We start from the raw sequence: 21,260 nt of genomic DNA, 5'->3' as shown, positions 1-21,260 counted from the left end.
ATTTAAAGATATTTCTAAACAGCTCCAAAACCGAATGTGTGTTGGGCAGAAGGCACACACGCAGCAAGCGGACTCCGTAGCCTCAGATGCCCGTCTATGACTCACTCACTCCCCAGCCACTTCCGCCAGCCACCACCCAGCCTCAGCAGCCTGGGCCGTTGCACAGTTTAAATGGTCTTTAATCTTAGTCCTTTATGGTCAATTTATACCCAGAATGGACAATTGGCCAAAAACAGGAAGCCCAGGGAACACAGAGGTTGAAAATGTTAACATGGAGCATAAACACGACCATCATTCCATGTGTGTCAAGTCATTGATTCTCCATTTCTGTGGAACCGTAGAAAACAAGCCCAAGGACAAAGTCAATACAGAGAGATGTGACCTACTACCTAGGTTTCCTGGTCCACCCAGAAACAGAACTACAGACTCACGCTGCTCAGCATCCCGTGGGAGCTCGTCAGACGGACAGAATTTCAAGCCCTACCTCAGACCTCCTGAACCCATCCTCATTCTAACAATCTGCATTTAACAAAGCTTGAGAAGCACCAGTTTGAACCATAAGATTAGCAGACTTCCTACTGTGGTCTGCAAGCTGGTTAAAAAAAAAAAAAGTAACATTATGACTTTTGCTTTTTAACACATTATTTCTAAGTAATCTCTACACCCAACATGGGGCTTGAACTCACAACCCCGAGATCAAGAGTCACATACTCCACCCACTGAGCCAGCCAGGCATCCCATGACTTTTTAATTTTTATAAGTACATTTTCCATTATGGTTTTATTTTTTTTTTTAAGATTTTATTTATTTATTTATGAGAGACACAGAAAGAGAGAGGCAGAGGGAAAAAGAAGCAGGCTTCACGAAGGGAGCCCGATCCGGGACTCGATCCCGGAACCCCAGGATTACGCCTCGGGCCAAAGGCAGGCACCAAGCTGCTGAGCCACCCAGGCATCCCTCCATTATCATTTTAGATGTGCATTTAAAATACACAATAACAGGGGGATCCCTGGGTGGCTCAGCAGTTTGGTGCCTGCCCTTGGCCCAGGGCGCGATCCTGGAGTCCCGGGATCGAGTCCCACATCAGGCTCCCAGCATGGAGCCTGCTTCTCCTTCCTCCTGTGTCTCTGCCTCTCTCTCTCTCTCTCTCTCTCTGTCTATCATAATAAATAAATCTTTTAAAATATAATAAATAAATAAATAAATAAATAAATAAATAAAATACACAATAACAGTCGAAGTGTGGAAAGCAACAGTTTTGAGCTGAATATGACCTGACTTCATTGCACTAAGAGGTGCAGAAACCTGGCTGTCATGGGGATCAACTGGGGAACCCTTCAGTAGTACCAAGCTTAGCCCCCAGGGCCTCAGGATAGAACCACTGGGGGTGGCCCATGAGTGATGATGATCATTCACCCCCATCGAAGCCCACCAGACATGCAGGACCCATCCATCTGATTAGGAGGTCTCCAGGATGTTAAAAACAACCCTGAAGGAGAAAATACAGTGATGGCTAGATCTAATTTGACTTCTCTTTCACTGGAACTGAAGACAGCCTCCATCTCTCAAGTGCCATTTGCAGTTTGCTTGGCTGTGAGTGGCCTGAAACTCGTCTATCGCCCGGTAGGAAGAATAATACAAAAGCTATAACAAATATAAGGATCCCACTGAACATTAGATTTTTTTAAAGTGCATAATGAAATCTGCATTTTATTTTTTTTATATTTTGGGGGAGGGTACAGTATGCTTTATTGATGGTACATAACAAGGTAGGGCTCCCCAAGCCCCTCCCCTTCCTCGGGGTCTGGGATGTAAATTGGAGGTCAGAAGATTCTCAGTATGTTGGGGGATTAAGTTGGGGCAGGGACTCCCCAGCAGCTAAGGGCCTCTCTCTTCCTCTTGTTCTTGCTGGAGCTGGTGGTCCAGGAGGCTCTTACTCCTTGGAGGCCATGTGGACCATGAGGTCCACTACCCAGTTGCTGTAGCCGAATTCATTGTCATACCAGGAAATGAGCTTGACGAAGCGGTCATTGAGGGCAATGCCAGCCCTGACGTCAAAGGTGGAAGAGTGAGTGTCATTGTTGAAGTCTCAGGAGACAACCTGGTCCTCAGTGTAGCCCAGGATGCCCTTGAGGGGGCCCTCCGACGTCTGCTTCACTACCTTCTTGAAACCTGCATTTTAATATACATTTGTTCTCAGAACCAAACATAATGCAATATCCTTTTTTAATTTGTTTGAAGTCATGCTTTTTCTTCTAAGATTTTTTTTTTTCATAGAGACACACAGAGAGTGAGGCAGAGACACAGGCAGAGGGAGAGGCAGGCTCCATGCAGGGAGCCCGACATGGGACCCGACATGGGACTCCCGGGTCTCCAGGATCACGCCCTGGGCTTCAGGCGGTGCCAAACCACTGCGCCACGGGGGCTGCCCTGCTTTTTCTTCTAATTAAATCTAAATAGTGTTTTGTCACTTTTATAGTGGGGAAAGTCTAAAGTTGTCTTTGAATGGTACAATTATTATAGATTATAAATTGGACTTTAAAAGAACCTACTGTAATTTACCAACCTCAAATTATTTTTTACTTAAAATGCCGGGCAGACACCTGGCATATGATGAAAAAGATCTAAAGTTCCCAGCTTGGTCCTCTAGATTATTGGTATGACAGGGAAAAGAATTTGAGTCCAAAAAAAGCCAAGACTTGCTGAGGCAGAGGTCAGTTGCTTTGCTACTAGAGGCAGAACAGAAGACGTTCATGTGGACAGGTTCACAAAGAGCTCCACAGGCTCATGACAATTCCCAGGGGGTTCGTGTAACCCGGGGCTTCATTTAACTCAGCGCTATTAATATTTGGGCCCAGATCATTATTTTGGGAAGGAAGGGGCTGACCTGTGTATCACAGGATGTTTAGCAGCACGGCAGACCTCCACCCACTACTTGATGATGACACTCCTTCCCACACACGGCCAACAACCAGAATTATCTCCAGACATCATCAAATGCCCCTGGGAGGCAAAACTACATCCCCCTCTTGAGAACCACTCATTTAATTCATCCTTTCCCTCCTGCTCTACCAAGTAAAAATGTACAAATCATGATGTTACAGAAGATAACCCTGCTAATTTTAAACTTCTCATAGCGTTAGCCATTCATTCATTCATTCAGTAAACATTTATTTGGCATTTCAAATGTGCCAGCCACCCTTTGAGGCTCTGGGGATATAGCACTAAACAGGGATCCCTGCCCATATAGACATGACAGTCCAGTAGAGGAAGACGGACAGAGCCTTGAATCTCCTCGTCTCCTACAATTGTTTCCTGCAGCATTGGGCACTGTACACCAGCCCTCTTTGCTTCTCTGATAAGGTCTCCTGCGAGGCACCCTCTCCACCTACTCAGACCTTCCAGTCCTCCACTCTCCAAATGTAGGAGTTCCAAAGGGATTAAGACAGTCTTGGCCTCCGGTCTCTCCCCTGGTGGCCTCATCCTGGGTCATGACTGATTATGCCTTAATGTGCATGATTCAAACACCCTGATTCCAGCCTCAACTTCTCTTTCCAGCCCAGAGCCCACTGCCAACTCTTTGCTGTGTTCGCTCATTCATTCACATTTATGGAGGACTCGGTACAGGCACTGACAGGTGTGCGGGTTCAGCAACGACCAAGTCAAAGCACACCTTTCTCCAGGAGTCTCTGCTCTAGCCGGGGAGTCAGATGCTAACCCAACCAGTGTGCAAACACCTAAATTACTTCAGCTGTGCTTGCACAAGGGGCCACACTCAGCCTGTGACAGAGACGACCTGGACAAGTCTACAATCTATCTTTGTTTGATTTTGACCATATCCTCCCATCTCTGAGAATTCTCATGGCTGTAGGGACGCCTGGGTGGCTCAGTGATTGAGCATTTTCAGCTCAAGTCATGACCCTGGAGACCCAGGATCGAGTCCCACATCAGGCTCCCTGCATGGAGGCTGCTTCTCCCTCTGCCTGTGTCTCTGCCTCTCTCTCTCTCTCTCTCTCTCTCTGTGTGTGTGTGTGTGTGTGTGTGTGTCTCATGAATAAAGAAATAAAATCTTAAAAAAAGAAAAAGAATTGTCGCGGCTGTGATGTTCTTGTACTCTGTGGTTTTTGGTTTCCTTTTTGCGTGCTATTTGAGAGAGCAGCTTTAAATTTCAGTCAATGAGGAAGGAGTTTCTCTTAATGTGATCTCTGTGTTACCAGCTCTCCGGGCAGTTACTCTTACTCGCAAACCTCTTTCTCATTTCCTAGTCCTTCCTTGGGGTGAGGGGTGGGAGGGATGGGGGAGAGGAGGAATGAGGAGTGACTGCAAATGGATTTGGGGCTTTTCCTTTTGGGGGATGAAAATATTCTGAAACTAGATAAAGGTCGTGGTTGTGCCTTTGTGGATGTGCTGAAAGCCACTGGCTTGAGTACTTTAAAAGAATGAAGGTGTAGGGGAAAAAAGTGAATGGTGTGATATGTACACTATATCTCAACAAATAGATCTTATATGTGTATTTTTTTAAGATTTTATTTATTCATTTAAGAGTGAGACAGAGAATGAGCAGGGGAACGGGCAGGGAGACAAGCAGACCCCTGCTGAGCAGGGAGCCTGCCAATGTGGGGTGGGGGGGGCCCATCACAACCAGAACTGAAGGCAGATGCTTAACCACCTGAGCCACCCAGGTGCCCCTTATATATTTTTTTAATTGTGTCATGTCAAAGCTGGCTGGGTGGGCAAATTATGAACAGGGATTTTGCCCTTACTACATGGAAGTATCACTTTGGGTTGGTGAATAGAAATGTCCTTACCCTCTGCCAGGGAGAGTTTGGAATTAGGTGGGTTTATAAAAGCAGAAAGAACTTCAGTAATAAGGCCTAAAGAAATGCACCACCCCTTCTCCCTTCCCTGAAACAGCTCTTCACAATAGCCAAGTAAGGTTACAGGTAAAATCAGCTACCAGAACCTCCCCCATTTCCTTGGCCCAAGTCTGCTATTCCAACTAACCCCACTCACTGGCTCAACAGATTACAGAACACAGGGAACAGAAGACTCATTGTAAAGGAAGCAGGAAAGCAGCAAGGAAAGGCTTTTATTTAATGCTTACAGAATCAGACTGTCTAGGTTCAAGCCTCAACTATCTGTCTGATGGACTCTGTGTCCTGGGCTAGTCACTGAGTTGAGTCTGGGATCTGACTTTACCCTATTCACAAACGGATAAGCTATCCTATTACTCTTTCACCAATGTGAGCAGAAGACACAAGACCCCTGGATCAGAGATAAATAACTTTATTACTCTCAACCCAGCTAGCAGTATACTTTGCATCAATCCCCTCAAGTTCCTTGGGGACCCACACAGAGTCTACACGGGCCATAGTTGGGAGGCAGCCAAGAACATGGAGCCGAGGACTCTACGGCTTCTGTAGAGTAAGGAAGTAGTAAGCAAGGCTGCTCTGTGTCCCTGAGGGAGGCATGACCTCATCCCTCAAGGTCACTCCCTGCAAACACAACCCTGAGAAATGGCCCGAGTAAAGAATGACTGTGACCTTACCCTTTTGGCATACTCAGCAAGAAGACTCAGGGATGCTCAAAGCTCATGGCGAACTGCTTCATTGCTTCACCAATTTCCTCAACTAAACTAGTGGCAATAACATTACCTTCCTTGTGGGGTTGTGGTGAGGACTCCAAGACAAAATGCCCGGAGGCCTGGGTGGCCCTGTCAGTTAAGCATCTGCATTTAATTCTGGTCTTGACCTCAGGATCTTGAGATAGAGCCCTGAGTTGGGCTCCCTGCTCATCAGAGAGTTTGCTTCTCTCTCTCCCCCTAGTCCTCTCCCTGACCCTGCACTTTTTCTCTGTCTCAAATAAATAAATAAAATCTAAAAAAAGACATACACCTGTAAAGTGCTTAGCATTAAGGCCTGGCCCCAGAAGGACTCTCTAAATTTTAATCACCATTATTAGGGGAAGCGGGAGGTGAAAATGTGTTATAGACACTGGAAAGCTTGCATTTAAGAGAACTGCAAGAACTGAGGTGAAAGAGAAGCCTTCCCCACGTACTGCCTCCCTCCCCCAACCATCCATGGTACCCTAAGCTCATCATCACACAGTCTCTCTCCCCAAGAGAAAAGGAACAAAGACTGTCCTGATCAACATTGTGTTCCCAGGGTCAACACAGTACCTGACACAAAGTGGGCACTTAGAAATAAATGAGTGAATGAATGAATGAATGAATGAATGTAAAGCGAAGGCATTAGGTCTCAGAGCAGACAGGAGGGTCTAGGATGAAGAGCCATGGTTGAGGGGCTGAGCTTGCCAGGGCACACTCTCCAGTGATACAGGAAAGGAGAAAAGAGAAGGAGGCAGCCTCAGACAACTGTGGTCAGGGCAGGGAGAAGGGGGCTGAAGTCAGATGGCCTTGGGAGTGATGGGAACCTGACTCTCAAGGTTGCCAGACAACCATCCGGCTGCAGAATATTAATTTGCAATTGAATCAACTGGCCACTTTTAGGAACTTTCCTGTTTGCTGTGATGTGGAGGCAGGAGCTGAGGAAGGGATGGCGACTGGTGACAAGCCTGCCTGGCAGGTTCTGAAACAGGACAGGGATGTGAGCTAGGTGCATGGCCCATACATGAAATTAAAAACAAAACAAAAAAACCTGTGGGGCCAGGCTTCGGAGGGAGGAAAATGAGACAAGGAGGGGTAGGTGGGTTGTGAGAACCAAGGCAGGGGAAACAACTGACAGTCACAGCTAAGGCAGGTTCAGCAGGAACTGGGCTTCTGGAGAGGGTGGGACAGAAGCTGTGGCCCAAGAGAGGCAGCAGCACATGGAGTCCAGAGACCTGCCAGGCGCACAGCTCCATTCCCTCACCTGTCAGGCGTGGGCAAGCAGCTTCACCTGGCCAACCCTCAACTCTAAAATGCACCTGAGTAAAGACTCTCACATTGGTGCTTTCAGGATCCTTTCCCCATCTTCAAGCCACTGTAGTGCTAAACAAAATAATTTCTAATATTTTATTATAAAAATGTTGAAATACACAGAGAAGTTGAATTTTAAAGTGAAGACTCAGGGCACCTGGATGGCTCAGGTCATGATCCCAGGGTCCTGGGATTGAGCCCCAAGTGTGTGTGTGTGGGGGGGATTTGTCCCTGCTCAATGGGGAGCCTGCTTCTCCCTGTCCCTCTGCCTCTCACTCCCTCTGCTTGTGCTCTCTCTCTGTGTCAAATAAATACATAGATACATAAAGTGAAGACTCAAATGCCCACCACCTAGATTCTATAATTTTATTATCATCAGTCTATCCATCTTATTTTTTTAATTTTATTTACTTGATTATTTACTTAATTTTTGTGTATTTCAAAGTAAATGTACAATACACTTAACTCTTGATTTTTCTATTAACTAGAATTCAACTTTGTTACAGTTTTTTAAATAAAATTTATGTATAATGGGATGTGCAATCCTAAGTGTGTCCTCAACAAGTTTTGACAGTCTGCAAACAGGGTTCTGGGCTTGATTTTGATTATTAAGTGAAATAATAGGCCCTGTCAGCACTTATGCAACCGCAGAAGGGGTTACTGTTAAGATATGGGCGGCAAAACAATCCTGGGGAGAAGCCAGGCTGTGAGCCATGGCAGGCCAGCCGTGGGAAGCAGAAGGTAGGTGACCCGAGGCCTGCATGGAGGAGGCAGCATTAACCTGTGAGGAAAGGCTCTAGGGAGTACCACAGGGGAGAGTGAAGAGGAAAATAATCAAAGAAAGGGAGGTAGAATATTCTGGAAGTCAGCAGGATGCAGCAGCAGATGAGGTGCAGGTAAGGCTGTGATGCTGAAAATACCAATCATAATTGCAAACCCTTACGGAGAACTTGCCATGCATCAGAGACCAAGGGAATGTTGCAGGTGTCTCATTTATCCCTCCCTGTGGCCCTCCCAGGGGAGCCCGGGATGAATCCTAAGTCTATGACTTGCCTCAGATCACAGCTAGGAAGTGCCAAATCTGGGATTCAGCACAGGTGCAAAGCCTCCTTCCTGGCCTTCCACGTACACACACCAGTCCTACACACAGACTCCAGCTCCCCCCTGGGTCTCACTCTGCCCTGCTTCTGACTTGAGAAGACTTCTGATTAGTGCCCAGGGCATAGAGGTGGGTTTAGAGCTCTGCAGGGGATCCTAAGGTGAGGTGCTGGTTGAGAGTCATCACTCCAAAGGCACAGGTGGGCCTGTGAGATGAGATGAGAAGGGGCGAGGGGGGCTAGGGAGAGGAGGCTGAGGCTGGAACATGGGGGTGCTCTCTGCTAGGCAGCCAGGCAGGTCACCTGGCCCCTGAGCTCATCCCAGGGCACCCTCTGAGAGCACCTCAGCCTGAGAGCAGCCTGCGGACTGTCCTCTTGGTCCTGACCACCCTGGGAGAGCCGGTACAGCCGTAAGTTGTGAACCCATTCCTCCTCCGCAGCCCTTGCCCCGGGAGGGACCACGATGTCCATGCTGACTGGAACACCTCCCAGGTGTCACTGTCCCAGCACCTCCACCCTCCGCAGGCAGCATCCTAGCCTCTCCCTTGTCCGCCATCAATACCAATAAGGAGGCTCGGTGGCCGGTGACAGGGGTTGCAACTCTCCAGTACTGTTGCTTGCCAGGGCCGGCACTGGCAGGTGGGAGTGTGATCAGGCGTGCAGAATGCCCCTGGGAGTCTCCCTCCCCAAGGAAAGTCCTCTCCACTGTTGTTACTATGTCTATTTTTCGATGCCCCCTTCCCCTGGACTCTAAATGCCACCAACCCATGAAAGGGCCAATCATATTCACCTCTTATCCCTGGGGCCTCATCCTGCCCCTGGCTTACAGCAGGTGCTCACTAACTGGAAGGAAAATGGAATCGATGACTGGCCCAATACTTTAACGAACATCTTCCTCACTTGTATTTGGGAAAAAAAAAAAAAAAATCACGTGCCAATTTGCACAGAACCAGTTCTTACTGACAGAAACCTTAATGAGGCTGGAACCCCTCATATTTGTGTTCTGTTCCAGCCATAATAAACTCCCACAAACTTTAGAAGCTTAAGACAACACCAATTCATTCTCTGCCAGTTCTATAGGGCAGGAGTCCCAGGTACAGCGTGGCTCCCCGGGCCGAAATGCAGGTATCACCAGGGCTGTGCTCCTTTCTGAAGGCTCTGGTCACCCAGGTAGTCTAGGTGTTGGAACCGGGAGTCTATCCTGGCCTCACCAATTCCAAAATCCTCTGACGTCAGAGAGGCCCAGCCTCCATAGATTCCATCCCTGCCAAGTCTTTCAGTGGCAACCCAAGACAAGTGTCCCTCTGAGTCACAGCCAGTCAGGAGGGAAAATCTTAAATGCACAGATGATGCTTTTTTTAAGGAATCACCCTCTTTAAGCCTGGGGAAAGGAGAAGCTCTCTGATACGTGCAAAGCGTGTGCCCAGACCTTGTCACATTTTCCCTTCACAGTAGCCCTGTGAGGTAGAAATGAATGATTCCCATTTCATAGGTGAGGCTAACTGAGGTCTGAAGAGGATAGAGCTAAAGGTGCAAATAAATTAGGCCCTCGGGATCCCTGGGTGGCACAGCGGTTTGGCGCCTGCCTTTGGCCCAGGGCGCGATCCTGGAGACCCGGGATCGAATCCCACATCGGGCTCCCGGGGCATGGAGCCTGCTTCTCCCTCCGCCTGTGTCTCTGCCTCTCTCTCTCTCTCTGTGACTATCATAAATAAATAAAAAATTAAAAAAAAAAAAAGAAAAAAAAATATTACATCTACTTTTAAAAAAAAAATAAATAAAAAAATAAATTAGGCCCTCAAGGTGTTCTGGGCACTGTGCACGGTGCTTTATGTACATCACTTTCACGAGACTCCCCCCACCCAAGTTCTTTTCCTCATTTCTTGGAGAAGAACATGGCTTGGAGAGGGGGAGAGATCCGCCCACAACACAACATCTGGAAAAGGGCAGGGGCCTGGAAATCCTTTCTCTTCCCATGGGACAAGGTTCCCCTGTGAGCAGAATATGTAGTTTTGTGATGTTGAGCAACCTGGGACTAGTGCCATCTCTCCACTCTGAGCGGAGCCCTCCCTGTGAGCCCACCAGTGCCCATAGTCAGGAGGTGCTCCACCATCATCTGTTGAGTGAATACCCACTTCTGTTTGCTGCTATCATCACCAGCCCTGGTGTGACCAGCCTGAGAATAGCTGGGGCAATGCGGGGGTTGTGCATAAGCCCCTCCACAGCAGAAATCGTGGGTTCTGGTGCATCTAAGGCTCTGCAGAAAGCTTCTAATTTCTCATCACCATGGTAACACGAACCTCTCTATTCCTCCAGCATGTGAACAGAACTGCTCCCCACGCCACCATCTCCCAAGCCCCTTCAAAGGCCTTTCCATCTCTAGGATTTTGGATTCAATTCATTATCACCAATGCCTGCACTGGTTTTGTCGTTTTCACTTAATTCCATCTGCTGAGTCACGGAGCCCTGCTCTGGATTAGAGTGGTTATTCACCAGAACTTTCGGCTGCTGGTTGCCATGGACACCTCACAGCCTGCTTCATCACCTGTTAATTCTCAGCAAGGCTGGCTGTGAGCGTGGGTACCACTGCCCCTTATCCAGACCCAAGGGGCATCAGAACTCCCCCAGACAAGGAGGGGCCCTGATGACACATGAACAAGAGCAAAATCTCTAATGCCAACCATGGAAAAATCAAAAGCAGCCTAGGACTAGTTACATCTGTCCAAACCAGGCCAAGGTGGCAATTTATCAAAGAAGTCAACAAGCTTACTGTCTGGTGCTCTGGCACATCTTGGGCAAACCCTTTAGTCTCTTTGCTAACCACTTTAAGACATATTTTTTTAAGGATTTTATTTACCTATTCATGAGAAAACACAGAGGCAGAGACATAGGCAGAGGGAGAAGCCGGCTCCCTCTGGGGAGCCCGTCAGGACTCAATCCCAGGACCACAGGATCACGACCTGAGCCAAAGGCAGATGCTCAACCACTGAGCCACCCAGGTGCCCCTAAGATGTATTTTTATATTGAAAAGTGGTGGGATCCCTGGGTGGTGCAGTGGTTTAGCGCCTGCCTTTGGCCTAGGGCACGATCCTGGAGACCTGGGATCGAATCCCACGTCAGGCTCCAGGTGCATGGAGCCTGTTTCTCCCTCTGCCTATGTCTCTGCCTCTCTTTCTCTCTGTGTGTGACTATCATAAATAAATAAAAATTTAAAAAAAGAAAAAAAAAGAAAAGTGGTGAATCAGTTATTCAGATTGCTATCTCCCCTTGAAAACCAAAGGAGGGAGCCTCCAAGTGCAGCCGCCTGAAGGAATCAGCCCTGAGTAGGGGGGTTGCAAGAGGCTGGGGGTAAAGGGCAGACCTGAGATGGAGGGGAGCTGCAAGCCAAACCCAGCCAGCACTAAGGCACAAGGAGTGGGGAGCGTTCAGGGATTTCCAGGCAAGGGAGGTGAAGAGGCAACCAGCTGTAGCCCCGGGCAGAGAAAATGGGGCCATCAGCCCATGCCCCATTGCCCCTGATAACTACCTCACGCACTGTTTGCAGAGCCCAGCAGAGGGGACAGGGGATCAATATAGCACTCCACAACCACACACTCCCTGCTCTTCAAACATCAATGTATGATGAAATATGCTTCCTCTGAATCCAAGGTCACTCGGTGCATCTGCCTCACCTGCCCTCCAATGGGACAGAGTCAGAGGACTGATGCGTACCAGGACTCTGACCCCAACGACTGGGTGGGGGGCACTGTTCCTGATCCCAGGGACCCCCTGGGGTCCTGCCTGCCCTCATGTCCAGCTGAAGAACTGCCCCAACTCTGCACCTGCTCCTCACTGCCATGAAGGTCAACTCCCTTCCCTTCCCACATGTGGATGACTGACTGAATGATGGGGTAGGGCAGGGGTGACGTACCTGTCCCACCCCCTTTTGTCTTGCTATAGCGGAGGCTGGCCTCATGGGGGTCTGGGAGGGGCCCTGAGAGCTTTATAAGGCAGCGCTGGAGCACCCAGCAGAGCAGAGAACGGAAAGGCACCAGGCCAGCTACAGCATCGCCCACCTCCCAGCTCTGCAGGTGAGACCACCCAGGAGGGGATTATAAAGGCGGGGAAGAGGGTTGATGGGATGACTCCCTGCATCAAGGTACCAGGCTTACGCCTCAGGGTCTCCAGGGCTGCCACCCTTCTCTTAGCTCAAGGCCATACTAGGTCTCAGCTCTAGAACCCACCCTGGCATTCCCAACCCTTTCCTTTGAGCTGACCTGATGCTTCAACCCTCCTACTTCTTGCTCACCCCAGGTCTGCAAGGTGAGAAGGACAAAGGCTATTCTCTCATCTCTCGGGTGAAAAATCTGAGGCCCTGAAGGAGATGTGACTTGTCCAAAGTCACACAAATTATTTGGCAGGATTGGAACTAGAACCCAGGGCTTCTGGATCCCATCTCAAGCTCTTTCTTAGACCAGCACTGTCTGAAATAACTTTCCATGAGGAGGGGATCTGTATCTGCACCATCCAATATGGTAGCCACCAGCCACAGGTGCACTGGAAAGGTGGCTCTCCTGGGGGAGAAAATTTTAATATTAATTAATTTACATGTAAAGAGCCACATGGGGCCAGTAGCTACCACATTGGACAATACATGTGGCTAGAATGGGCCTGTGTGGCTCTAGATCACTGACCGTTCAATCGTGTATCTTTAGCATCAAGAACCCAAAGGAAATCTAACAGAGAACCTCACTGTGAAAAACAGATAAAAATAGTATTTTATTCATATAAATGTGTTCCTGGAAGGTAACATTTTTATATTTTGCTTCTGATAAAGCCCATCCATATAATGAGGATGAAAGAACACAAATGCAGAGAATGGAATTTTAGAGTTGAATTTTAGAGTCATTTGAATACCCAGTTTATCTCTGTATTATGGCTTCCCCAAACTCAGGTCACCCTGACACACAGGTGCAAACGGCAACAGCTTCATTTTTAACTGCTTGATTATAATCGCAAGATATTCCTCAGTTAAGCAAAATTGGCAAGAGAAGTTTCCCTCCTCGGGCGCCACAGAAACGGTGTGACCCGACCACATAGTGAATATGCTGGTGGCCTCCAAAGAGATACCCTGCAGTCTGTAATGTGCACTTTGGTGTTACTGTTTAAAAGCTCACTTCAGGGGCACCTGTGTGGCTCAGTCAGTTAAGTGTCTGCCTTCAGCTCAGGTCATGATCCAGGGGTCCTGAATCAAGTCCCACATCGGGTCTCTGTTCAGTAGGAAGCCTGCTTCTCCCTCTCCTGCTCCCCCTGTTTGTGTGCTCTCGCTCTTTCTCTCTCTCTGTCAAATAAATAAAATCTCTTTTTAAAAACAAAACTAAATAAAAGCTCACTTTAAACTACAAACGTAAATATCTACGGAGCCACTCACAGGGCCTTGAATTTTGCAGAAGTTGCTCCAGGTTGTAAATTCCTCTAAGAGAAGCCGCTGCTGTAATTAAGGTAGGTGAGGAGGGAAGGGGCCAGGCCTGGGAGTAGGAGTGCCTGGCAGGAACTGGAGAAGCAAAATGAGGAACAGTCCACAACCCCACACAGCGGCATACGTGCCAGCAGAGTCCATCTGGTCTAGGCCCCTGGATGGACCAGGGGTGCCCGTATGGCCTGGCTTTCAGCTCTGCCCCTCTTTCCTTTGCAGACAAGATGCAGCGACTATGTGTGTACGTACTGATCTTGGCACTGGCTCTGGCCACCTTCTCTGAAGCTTCTTGGAAGCCCCGCTCCCGGCTACAAGATGCACCCTCGGGTCCAGGAGCAAATAGGGGTCTGGAGCCACATGGGCTGGACCAACTGGGCCCAGCCTCTCACCACCGAAGGCAGCTAGGGCTCCAGGGTCCCCCACAGCTGGTGGCAGGTAGGAACCAGGACAGCCACCTCTGCTTGCCTCACCCAGCCAGGGTTGGCCCTGGCCTTGGTTTGGCAGCTAACCATCCTTCCCGTATCCTCACATCCTCTTCCTCCTCTGACCCTCAGACCTGTCCAAGAAGCAGGGACCGTGGATGGAAGAAGAAGAAGCAGCATACGGATGGATGGACTTCGGCCGCCGCAGTGCTGAGGAAGGGGACCAACGTCCCTAGGACAGAGCTTCAAAGCCCAGCTATCTCCCAGCCCCGCCCAGCCCCATGAAAAAACAATCAAAATAAACTAGCTTCCAATGGATCACCTTGTGTCAAGTGTGGGGCAGGAGAGGGGAGTTGGTGGGGCCAGGGTTGAGACTGAGCACTTTCCTGGGGACAGGGCCTGGCCAGCCTAACACTGACCACAAATCTAGTCACACAGGTGAAAAATGGTGATGGGGTTGCAACCAGAGTCAGCTTTCCTTTTCACTTTTTAATATTTTACTTATTTATTTATTTGGGGGGGGGGAGAGCAGTGGGGAGGGGTAGAGGGAGAGAGAGACACAGACTCCCCGCTGAGCAGGGAGGCCGAGGAGGACTCAATTCCAAGACTCTGGGATCATGACCTTAGCCAAAGGCAGATGCTTAATGGACTGAGCCACCCAGGTGCCCAGAGTCAGCTTTCTTTCTTTTTATTTTTTTTTAAAGATTTTATTTATTTATTCATAGAAATGCAGAGAGAAAGAGGCAGGGACACAGGCAGAGGGAGAAGCAGGCTCCATGCAGAGAGCCTGACATGGGACTCAGTCCAGGGTCTCCAGGATCATGCCCCGGGCTGCAGGCGGCGCTAAACCGCTGCGCCCCCGGGGCTGCCCCAGAGTCAGCTTTCTAAAAGATAAATCAAATTGTGCCACTCCAGGTTTTAACCCTCCAATGCTTCCTGTTGCATTTAGAATAAAACCTAAACTCCTTGCCAGAGCCCTAAGCCCAGCCCTGTTGTCCTCAGGGCAGGTGCCACGTTCCTCCTCTCTCCCTTTCTCTTACACAAATGCACTCAGTCCTGCTCAGAGCATTTGTCCTTGCTATTCCCCAGGCTCGGAAGGCTTTTCCCAGGCACAAACATGGCCAGCCCTCTGAGGGTCTGGCTGAAATGTCTATTCCAGAGAGACCCGCCTGTTCTGCTCCTCCCACTTCATACACAGCCCCCGGTATTCTCTGATGGCCCCATAGTCTCTGACATTGGTCTCTAGAGGACATTTCACACTGTCATTGTCTCGTTTGCTAGTTTATTGGCCGCCTCCTCAGTTAGAAGGGAAGCTCTATAAGGGTGAGGACCATGTGTCCCTCTTCCCTGCTGTATCCTCAGTTCCAAATACAGCAGGTATCCAATAAATATTTGTCAGACGAGTGGGTGAGTGGCTGGCACAAGCACTGTTCATGGGTTTTTTGTTTGTTTGTTTGTTTGTTTGGTGGTTGGGTTGGTTTGGTTTTGTTCTTTTAGATTTTATTTATTTGAGAGAGAGAGAGAGCAATCACAAGCAGAGAGGAGGGAGAGAGGGAGAAGCAGACTCTCCACTGAGCAGGGAGCCCGAGGCAGGACTCGATCACAGGACCCTGGAATCATGATCTGAGCCAAAGGCAGATGCTTAACCAACTGAGCCATCCAGGCGTCCCAGCACTGTTGATGTTTCACCCATAGTCCCTCATTGTTCTCTGCCTGTCAGCAGCATCCTTCCACAAGCATGTTCCACGGTTCCTCTGAAGGCTTTCTGAGTGCAAGGCAGGCTGGATATGCCACAGAGTTAGTGCCTCCAGAAGCAGCTCCAAGTCAGTGACAGATGAGAGTGGAAGGATCAATACCCCAGCTCCCTCACCCCTTGGGTAGAATAACTCTGAGGTGTATTCAGCTCCATCTCCCAGAATGCCCCCACAGGACTGAGCCCCACTTACCCGCTTCAGGAACCTGCTCAAGGCCATCCTTTTTTGACTGGCCTCCCTTTCTTGTCTCACATGCTCACGGTCCCACTGGTGTTTCTTGGGATCACCATTCAAATAAACTACTTGCACTCAAATCCTTATTTCCAAATCTGCGTCTGGGCAGGGGACTCTTCTGAAAACAGTTGGTCCTAGAAGAATTGTAGAAAGCAACATTCTCATGTTGGGATTCTGGAATCTGATCTTTCACTAACCAGACTCCTTTGCTGGTGTTAAGCAGGGTGTGATAACCCCTGGAGTGTTGTGGCAACACTATTACTAAGATTCTCATCGCTGGTGCATCAGGATGGGGTACAAGTCGTAGAAGTGCACTGGCATAGCCAATTGCTTCAGCATTTGAGACAGAAGAGCAATGATGATTATGGTTGTGTCATCTGTTGGCTACCACTAATCATCAGAGAATCTCTGAAGGAAGAAAATGTTAACCTCAGGTCAGCCAACCATTAACTCAAACCCAAGATCTGAATGTAGGAGGTCAGATAACAAAGAAAACTGATAAGCTGGAACCCTAGCAAGTCTCCCCCGTCAAAGCCCTAGAATGAAAGTCAGGGGACCGGGGATCCCTGGATGGCTCAGCAGTTTAGCACCTGCCTTCGGCCCAGGGCTTGATCCTGGAGGCCCAGGATCAAATCCCACATCAGGATCCCTGCATGAAGCCTGCTTCTCCCTCTGCCTGTGTCTCTGCCTCTCTCTGTGTCTCTGTCTCTCATGAATAAATAAATAAATAAATCCTTAAAAAATAAAAATAAACTGTTAACAAAAAAAAAAGAAAGAAAGAAAGAAAGAAAGAAAGGCAGGGGGCCATGACACATTGCATGGGTCATTTGAGATGCCCTGAAGAATTTTGAACTCCTAGGTTTCCAGGAACCTTCTGGGCTGGAAGAAGTGCCTCCACCTTGCCAGAGGGGAGCAACCTCCCCTTCCTTGGAGATCGTGCCAAGGCCTCCTTGAGGCAGATGCCTTGCAAACTGATGCTTCTCAAGATCTGCCCCTGCCTCCCTTCACGGCTTCCACACCAGAAGCTAGGGTCAGGTCTTAGGATGTGCGGAAGCACTGTCCCAAACATGTGGGAAAAGGTATTATTCACCCAAAATACTGCAAGAACTGAATAAGCTTGATAATGTGTCACAGCAAGAACCAGGAGAGTACACACAGTAGGGGATTTTTGAGGCTGGCAGACCTAGGAGGCTGGCTGGAGAATGGCAGAGTGACTGGATAGGGAGAGTTTGTGGATACGGGAGAGGAGGACAGTCTCCCATAACTTAGAGTTTCAGGTCCTGTCAAGGACACCCAGAGCCAGTCCTAATGCCTTGCTGGAAAATGACTCCCTGAAGCTCGGACAAAGCAGTGGCCTATAGCAAGTGAAGTGAACCCCTCAAATTGCCCCAGCAGAGTATTGAGGAAAGAGTCAAAAGGTGGGTAGACATGTTAGAATGAATTGTCATTTAAGACAAGAGCGTCCACCACATGATTACAGTCCCTGCAAGGGCTCAAAGAATAGTCCTTTCCCAGAGGACATAAAGAATGTGTTAAAAATATATATATAAAAAAAATAAAGAATGTGTTAGTGAGGACACAAAAGCTGTTGAGAAGCTCAGCAGTGGCTATCTGCTGCAGGCCAGGGTTGATGTAGGAGATGCTACTATGGACCTGGGCTACTTAGTGTCAGTGGGGATGACAGGATTGCAAGACAGAGGGGACCAGGTGGCAGCACTTAACCATCAGAAGTAAAGTGGACATAGTCAGTAGCAGGCCTTAACCCACAGGATTTGCAGCGGCAGCTGACAGACCATGGTGTTTCTAAACTTGAGATATATGGGTGGCCAAGAAGGGCACGGTCTGCCCTATACAAGGAGCATGGATCAAGAGCAGATGAGCCTAAGGCTGATGTCAACTGCCAAAATGAAAAATCAAGATCCGTTGCCTGATTTACAAATCAGCAACAATTCTCAGAAGTTGCCATTGACCCGTGTACGCTGGAGAAGGAGGCACACCCAGATATTTGAAAAGCTGTTGTATACAGGGTCTGAGCTGCTACCACACCAGAGAACCCCAAATGTCATCACACCTCCACCTACGTTAAAGAAAGAGCTCATCGGGGTGCCACGCCAAGCTGGATCAGTCAATAGAGCATGAGACTCTTGATCTCAGAGTCCTGAGTTTGAGCTCCATGTTGGGTATAGAGATTACTTAAGTAAAAAAAAAAAAAAAAAATTCTAGGGCACCTGGGTGGCTCAGGCAGTTAAGCATCTGCCTTCGGCTCAGGTCATGATTCCAGAGTCCTGGGATCAAGCCCCAGACCAGGCTCTGCTCAGCGGGGAATCGCTCTCTGCTCCTCTCCCCCAAATAAATAAAATCTTTAATTTTTTTTTCTGGGGCGCCTGAGAGGCTCAGTTTGTTAAGCATCCACCTTTGGCTCAGGTCATGATCCCGGGGTCCTAGGATCGAGCTCCACATCAGGCTCCTTGCCTAGCAGAGAATCTGCTTCTCTTTCTGCTGCTCCCTCTGCTTGTGCCCTTGCTCACTTGCTCACTTGTTCTCTCTCTCAAATAAATAAATAAAATCTTTAAAAGAGGGATCCCTGGGTGGCGCAGCGGTTTGGTGCCTGCCTTTGGCCCAGGGCGCGATCCTGGAGACCTGGGATTGAATCCCACATCGGGCTCCCGGTGCATGGAGCCTGCTTCTCCCTCTACCTGTGTCTCTGCCTCTCTCTCTGTGTGTATCTTTGATGAATAATAAATTTTTAAAAATCTTTAAAAATAAAAAAATCTTTAAAAGAGAGAGAGCATGGAGGCCAAGTGACAAGTGGCATCTGTCTCACAGTAGAGCCAATGGATCCTTGGACACAAGTTGGTCATTCTCTGGTCCCCAACTGCATGATAGGGACAGATAAACTTAAAAGCTGTCAGAACCCTCACGTTAATTCCCTGTCATGGGGAGCAAGTGCCATCATGGGGGGAAAGGCTAAGTGAAGCCGCCCTCCTGCTCACAATACATTTTAGGTGGAATGGCAGAGCTTAATACCATCCTTAAAAGAGTGCATAGGTGATGGACTCCATCATATGGCAATTTTGTGAAGATTTTATCTACTTAATTTTTAGACTGTATTTATTTGACAGAGAGAGAGAGCACAAGGAGGGGGAGTAGCAGAGGGAGAGGGGGAGGCAGGCTCCCCACTGAGCAAGGAAATCCCGGGACCCTGGGATCATGACCTGAGCTGAAGACAGATGCTTTTTTTTTTTTAAAGATTTATTTATTTATTTATTCATGAGAGACACAGAGAGAAAGGCAGAGACACAGGCAGAGGGAGAAGCAGGTTCCATGTAGGGAGCCCGATGTGGGACTCGATCCTGGGACTTCAGGATCACATCCTGGGCCAAAGGCAGGCGCTAAACTGCTGAGCCACCCAGGGATCCCTAAGACAGATGCTTAACTGATTGAGCCACCTAGGCACCCCTGGGATGGATATTTTCAAATGGCTATACTTTATATATGTATGTATGTATGATGTAGGCTCCATACCCAGCATGGAGCCCATCGTGGGGCTTGAACTCAGGACCCTGAGATTGAGACCTGAGCTGGTATCAAGAGTCACATGCTTAACTGACTGAGCTACCCAGGTGCCCCTATTTTTTTGTTATATTTTATTTATGTATTAAAGAGAGAGTGAGAGAGAGCAAGAGAGCACAAGCAAGGGGAACAGTAGACGGGGAGGGAGAAGCAGACTCCCCACTGAGCAGGGCGCCTGATGTGGGGCTTGATCCCTCAACTCCAGAATCATGGCCTGAGCCAAAGGCAGATGCCCAACCAACGAAGCCACCCAGGTGCCCCTTTTTTTATTTTTTAAAGTAATCTCTACACGTAACATGAGACTCAAACTCATGACCCCAAGAACAAGAGACATGCTTCTTCCATGGAGCCAGTGAGGCACCCCTAAATGGCTACACTGTACATAGTTATTTGAATGCTTACATCATATCTTTGGTTTTGCCTCTTGTCCTGCAAATCCTAAACTATTTTCTATCTTTTAGAGAAAGTTTGCCAGTCCTAGGGGTCTGCACTACAGTTCTTTTATTTTTTAAAGATTTTATTTATTTATTCAGGAGAGACACAGGGAGAGAGGCAGAGACACAGGCAGAGGGAGAAGCAGGCTCAGGGAGCCTGATGCAGGACTCAATCCCAGGACCCCGGGATCACGCCCTGAGCCGAAGGTAGATGCTCAGTGACTGAGCTACCCAGGCGTCCCTGCACTGCGGTTCTTATTGGGACTTGTCAGAGACTTCACATGGTGTCCTTGTCCACCATGGATACTTCTAGCATTGTGGGGCCCACCAAGTCATAAGTTCCAATCAGTAGGGCTGCCTGGACTGGCCCAAGAATTCTTCCTTGATTTGGGCTCTACTGGCAGCCTCCTAATTCGCTTGATAAATGGATCAGGGCAGTATTTCCAAGGACAGTAGTGTTGGTTCCAAAACCCAAAGAGTCCTAGCAAGCCCTGTGACTCTTTTTTTTAGTAGTAGAGGTAAGGTTTGCCCTAGACTACTGAATCCCTAAAAACTTTACCAGGATTCCTGAATTTTTGCACGGTTTGTGCTCCAACTTCTGACGCACATGTGTCTTAGCAGCAGGGCAGCCAGAGTACTTGCCACTTCCTCCTTACTAGGTCTGATTATTATGATGACATCAATGAATTGGACCGTAGTGATACTCTGCAGAATGTCTAGATAATTATATTGCATCGGATGATATTGTGACAGAAAGCCAGGGAGCTGACACAGACTTGGGCAAGACTATGAGTGGGCACTGCAGTCTGTTCCAGGTAAATAGATAGGAAATCAAGTTTTCATCAAATCAACAGCAGCAGATAGGTATCAGAGGTTGTGTTGACCTCTCCTTGGAAAGCTGCCCACACTGGCACAGCTGTTGCAATCAGGTTGTCACCGGTTAAGGTGCAAGAATTACCATGATGGCAATAGGCCATGGGGGTCTTGCCTGTGAATGGCCATATGATGGGACACCTGGGTGGCTCAGTAGGTTAAGCGTCCAACTCTTATTTTGACTCATGTCATGATCTTGGGGATTGAGCTCCGTGTTGGGTTCCATGCTCGCTCACATGCACTCTCTCTAAAATAAATAAACCGGGGCGCCTGAGTGGTTCAGTTGGTGAAGCATCTCCCTTTCTTTAGCATCCTCCCATTCTCAATTCTCCACTTTCGCCCAGAAGTGCTTCCTGGATGATCTTCCAAACTACTTGTTTTCAAATGCTATTCCAGATCTGATTTCAGGTCTGAGGGATCTCTACCTAAGACAGTGGGTGACTCTTGTCGGTCTCTGTCTTATCCCTTGCAGCCAGGGTGCTGGGCCAGAATCCCTGCAGCA

At 48.5% G+C, this 21,260-nt stretch overlaps 1 protein-coding gene and 1 long non-coding RNA gene across 2 annotated transcripts; one reads left to right on the top strand and one right to left on the bottom strand.

The window, feature by feature from the left end:
• Nucleotides 1–1,679: 1,679 nt before the first annotated feature.
• LOC140597747 (uncharacterized) lies at nt 1,680–16,490 on the bottom strand. The gene is made up of 2 exons (XR_011999648.1): nt 15,837–16,490; nt 1,680–2,172 (listed from the first exon to the last, which is right to left on the bottom strand). It is a non-coding gene; the product is annotated as an uncharacterized lncRNA (long non-coding RNA).
• Nucleotides 13,686–14,199, top strand: GAST (gastrin). Its single transcript, XM_025986979.2, has 2 exons — nt 13,686–13,903; nt 14,023–14,199. Exons 1-2 carry the CDS (start codon nt 13,693–13,695, stop codon nt 14,124–14,126), a joined length of 315 nt encoding a protein of 104 aa, XP_025842764.2. The 5' UTR covers nt 13,686–13,692; the 3' UTR covers nt 14,127–14,199.
• Nucleotides 16,491–21,260: the final 4,770 nt, after the last annotated feature.

This window comes from Vulpes vulpes, chromosome 2 (assembly GCF_048418805.1).
Source record: "Vulpes vulpes isolate BD-2025 chromosome 2, VulVul3, whole genome shotgun sequence".
NCBI classification, from domain to species: Eukaryota; Metazoa; Chordata; class Mammalia; order Carnivora; family Canidae; genus Vulpes; species Vulpes vulpes.
Note: the sequence above shows the minus strand (reverse complement) of the source record. Positions and strands in the feature narration are given on the sequence as shown.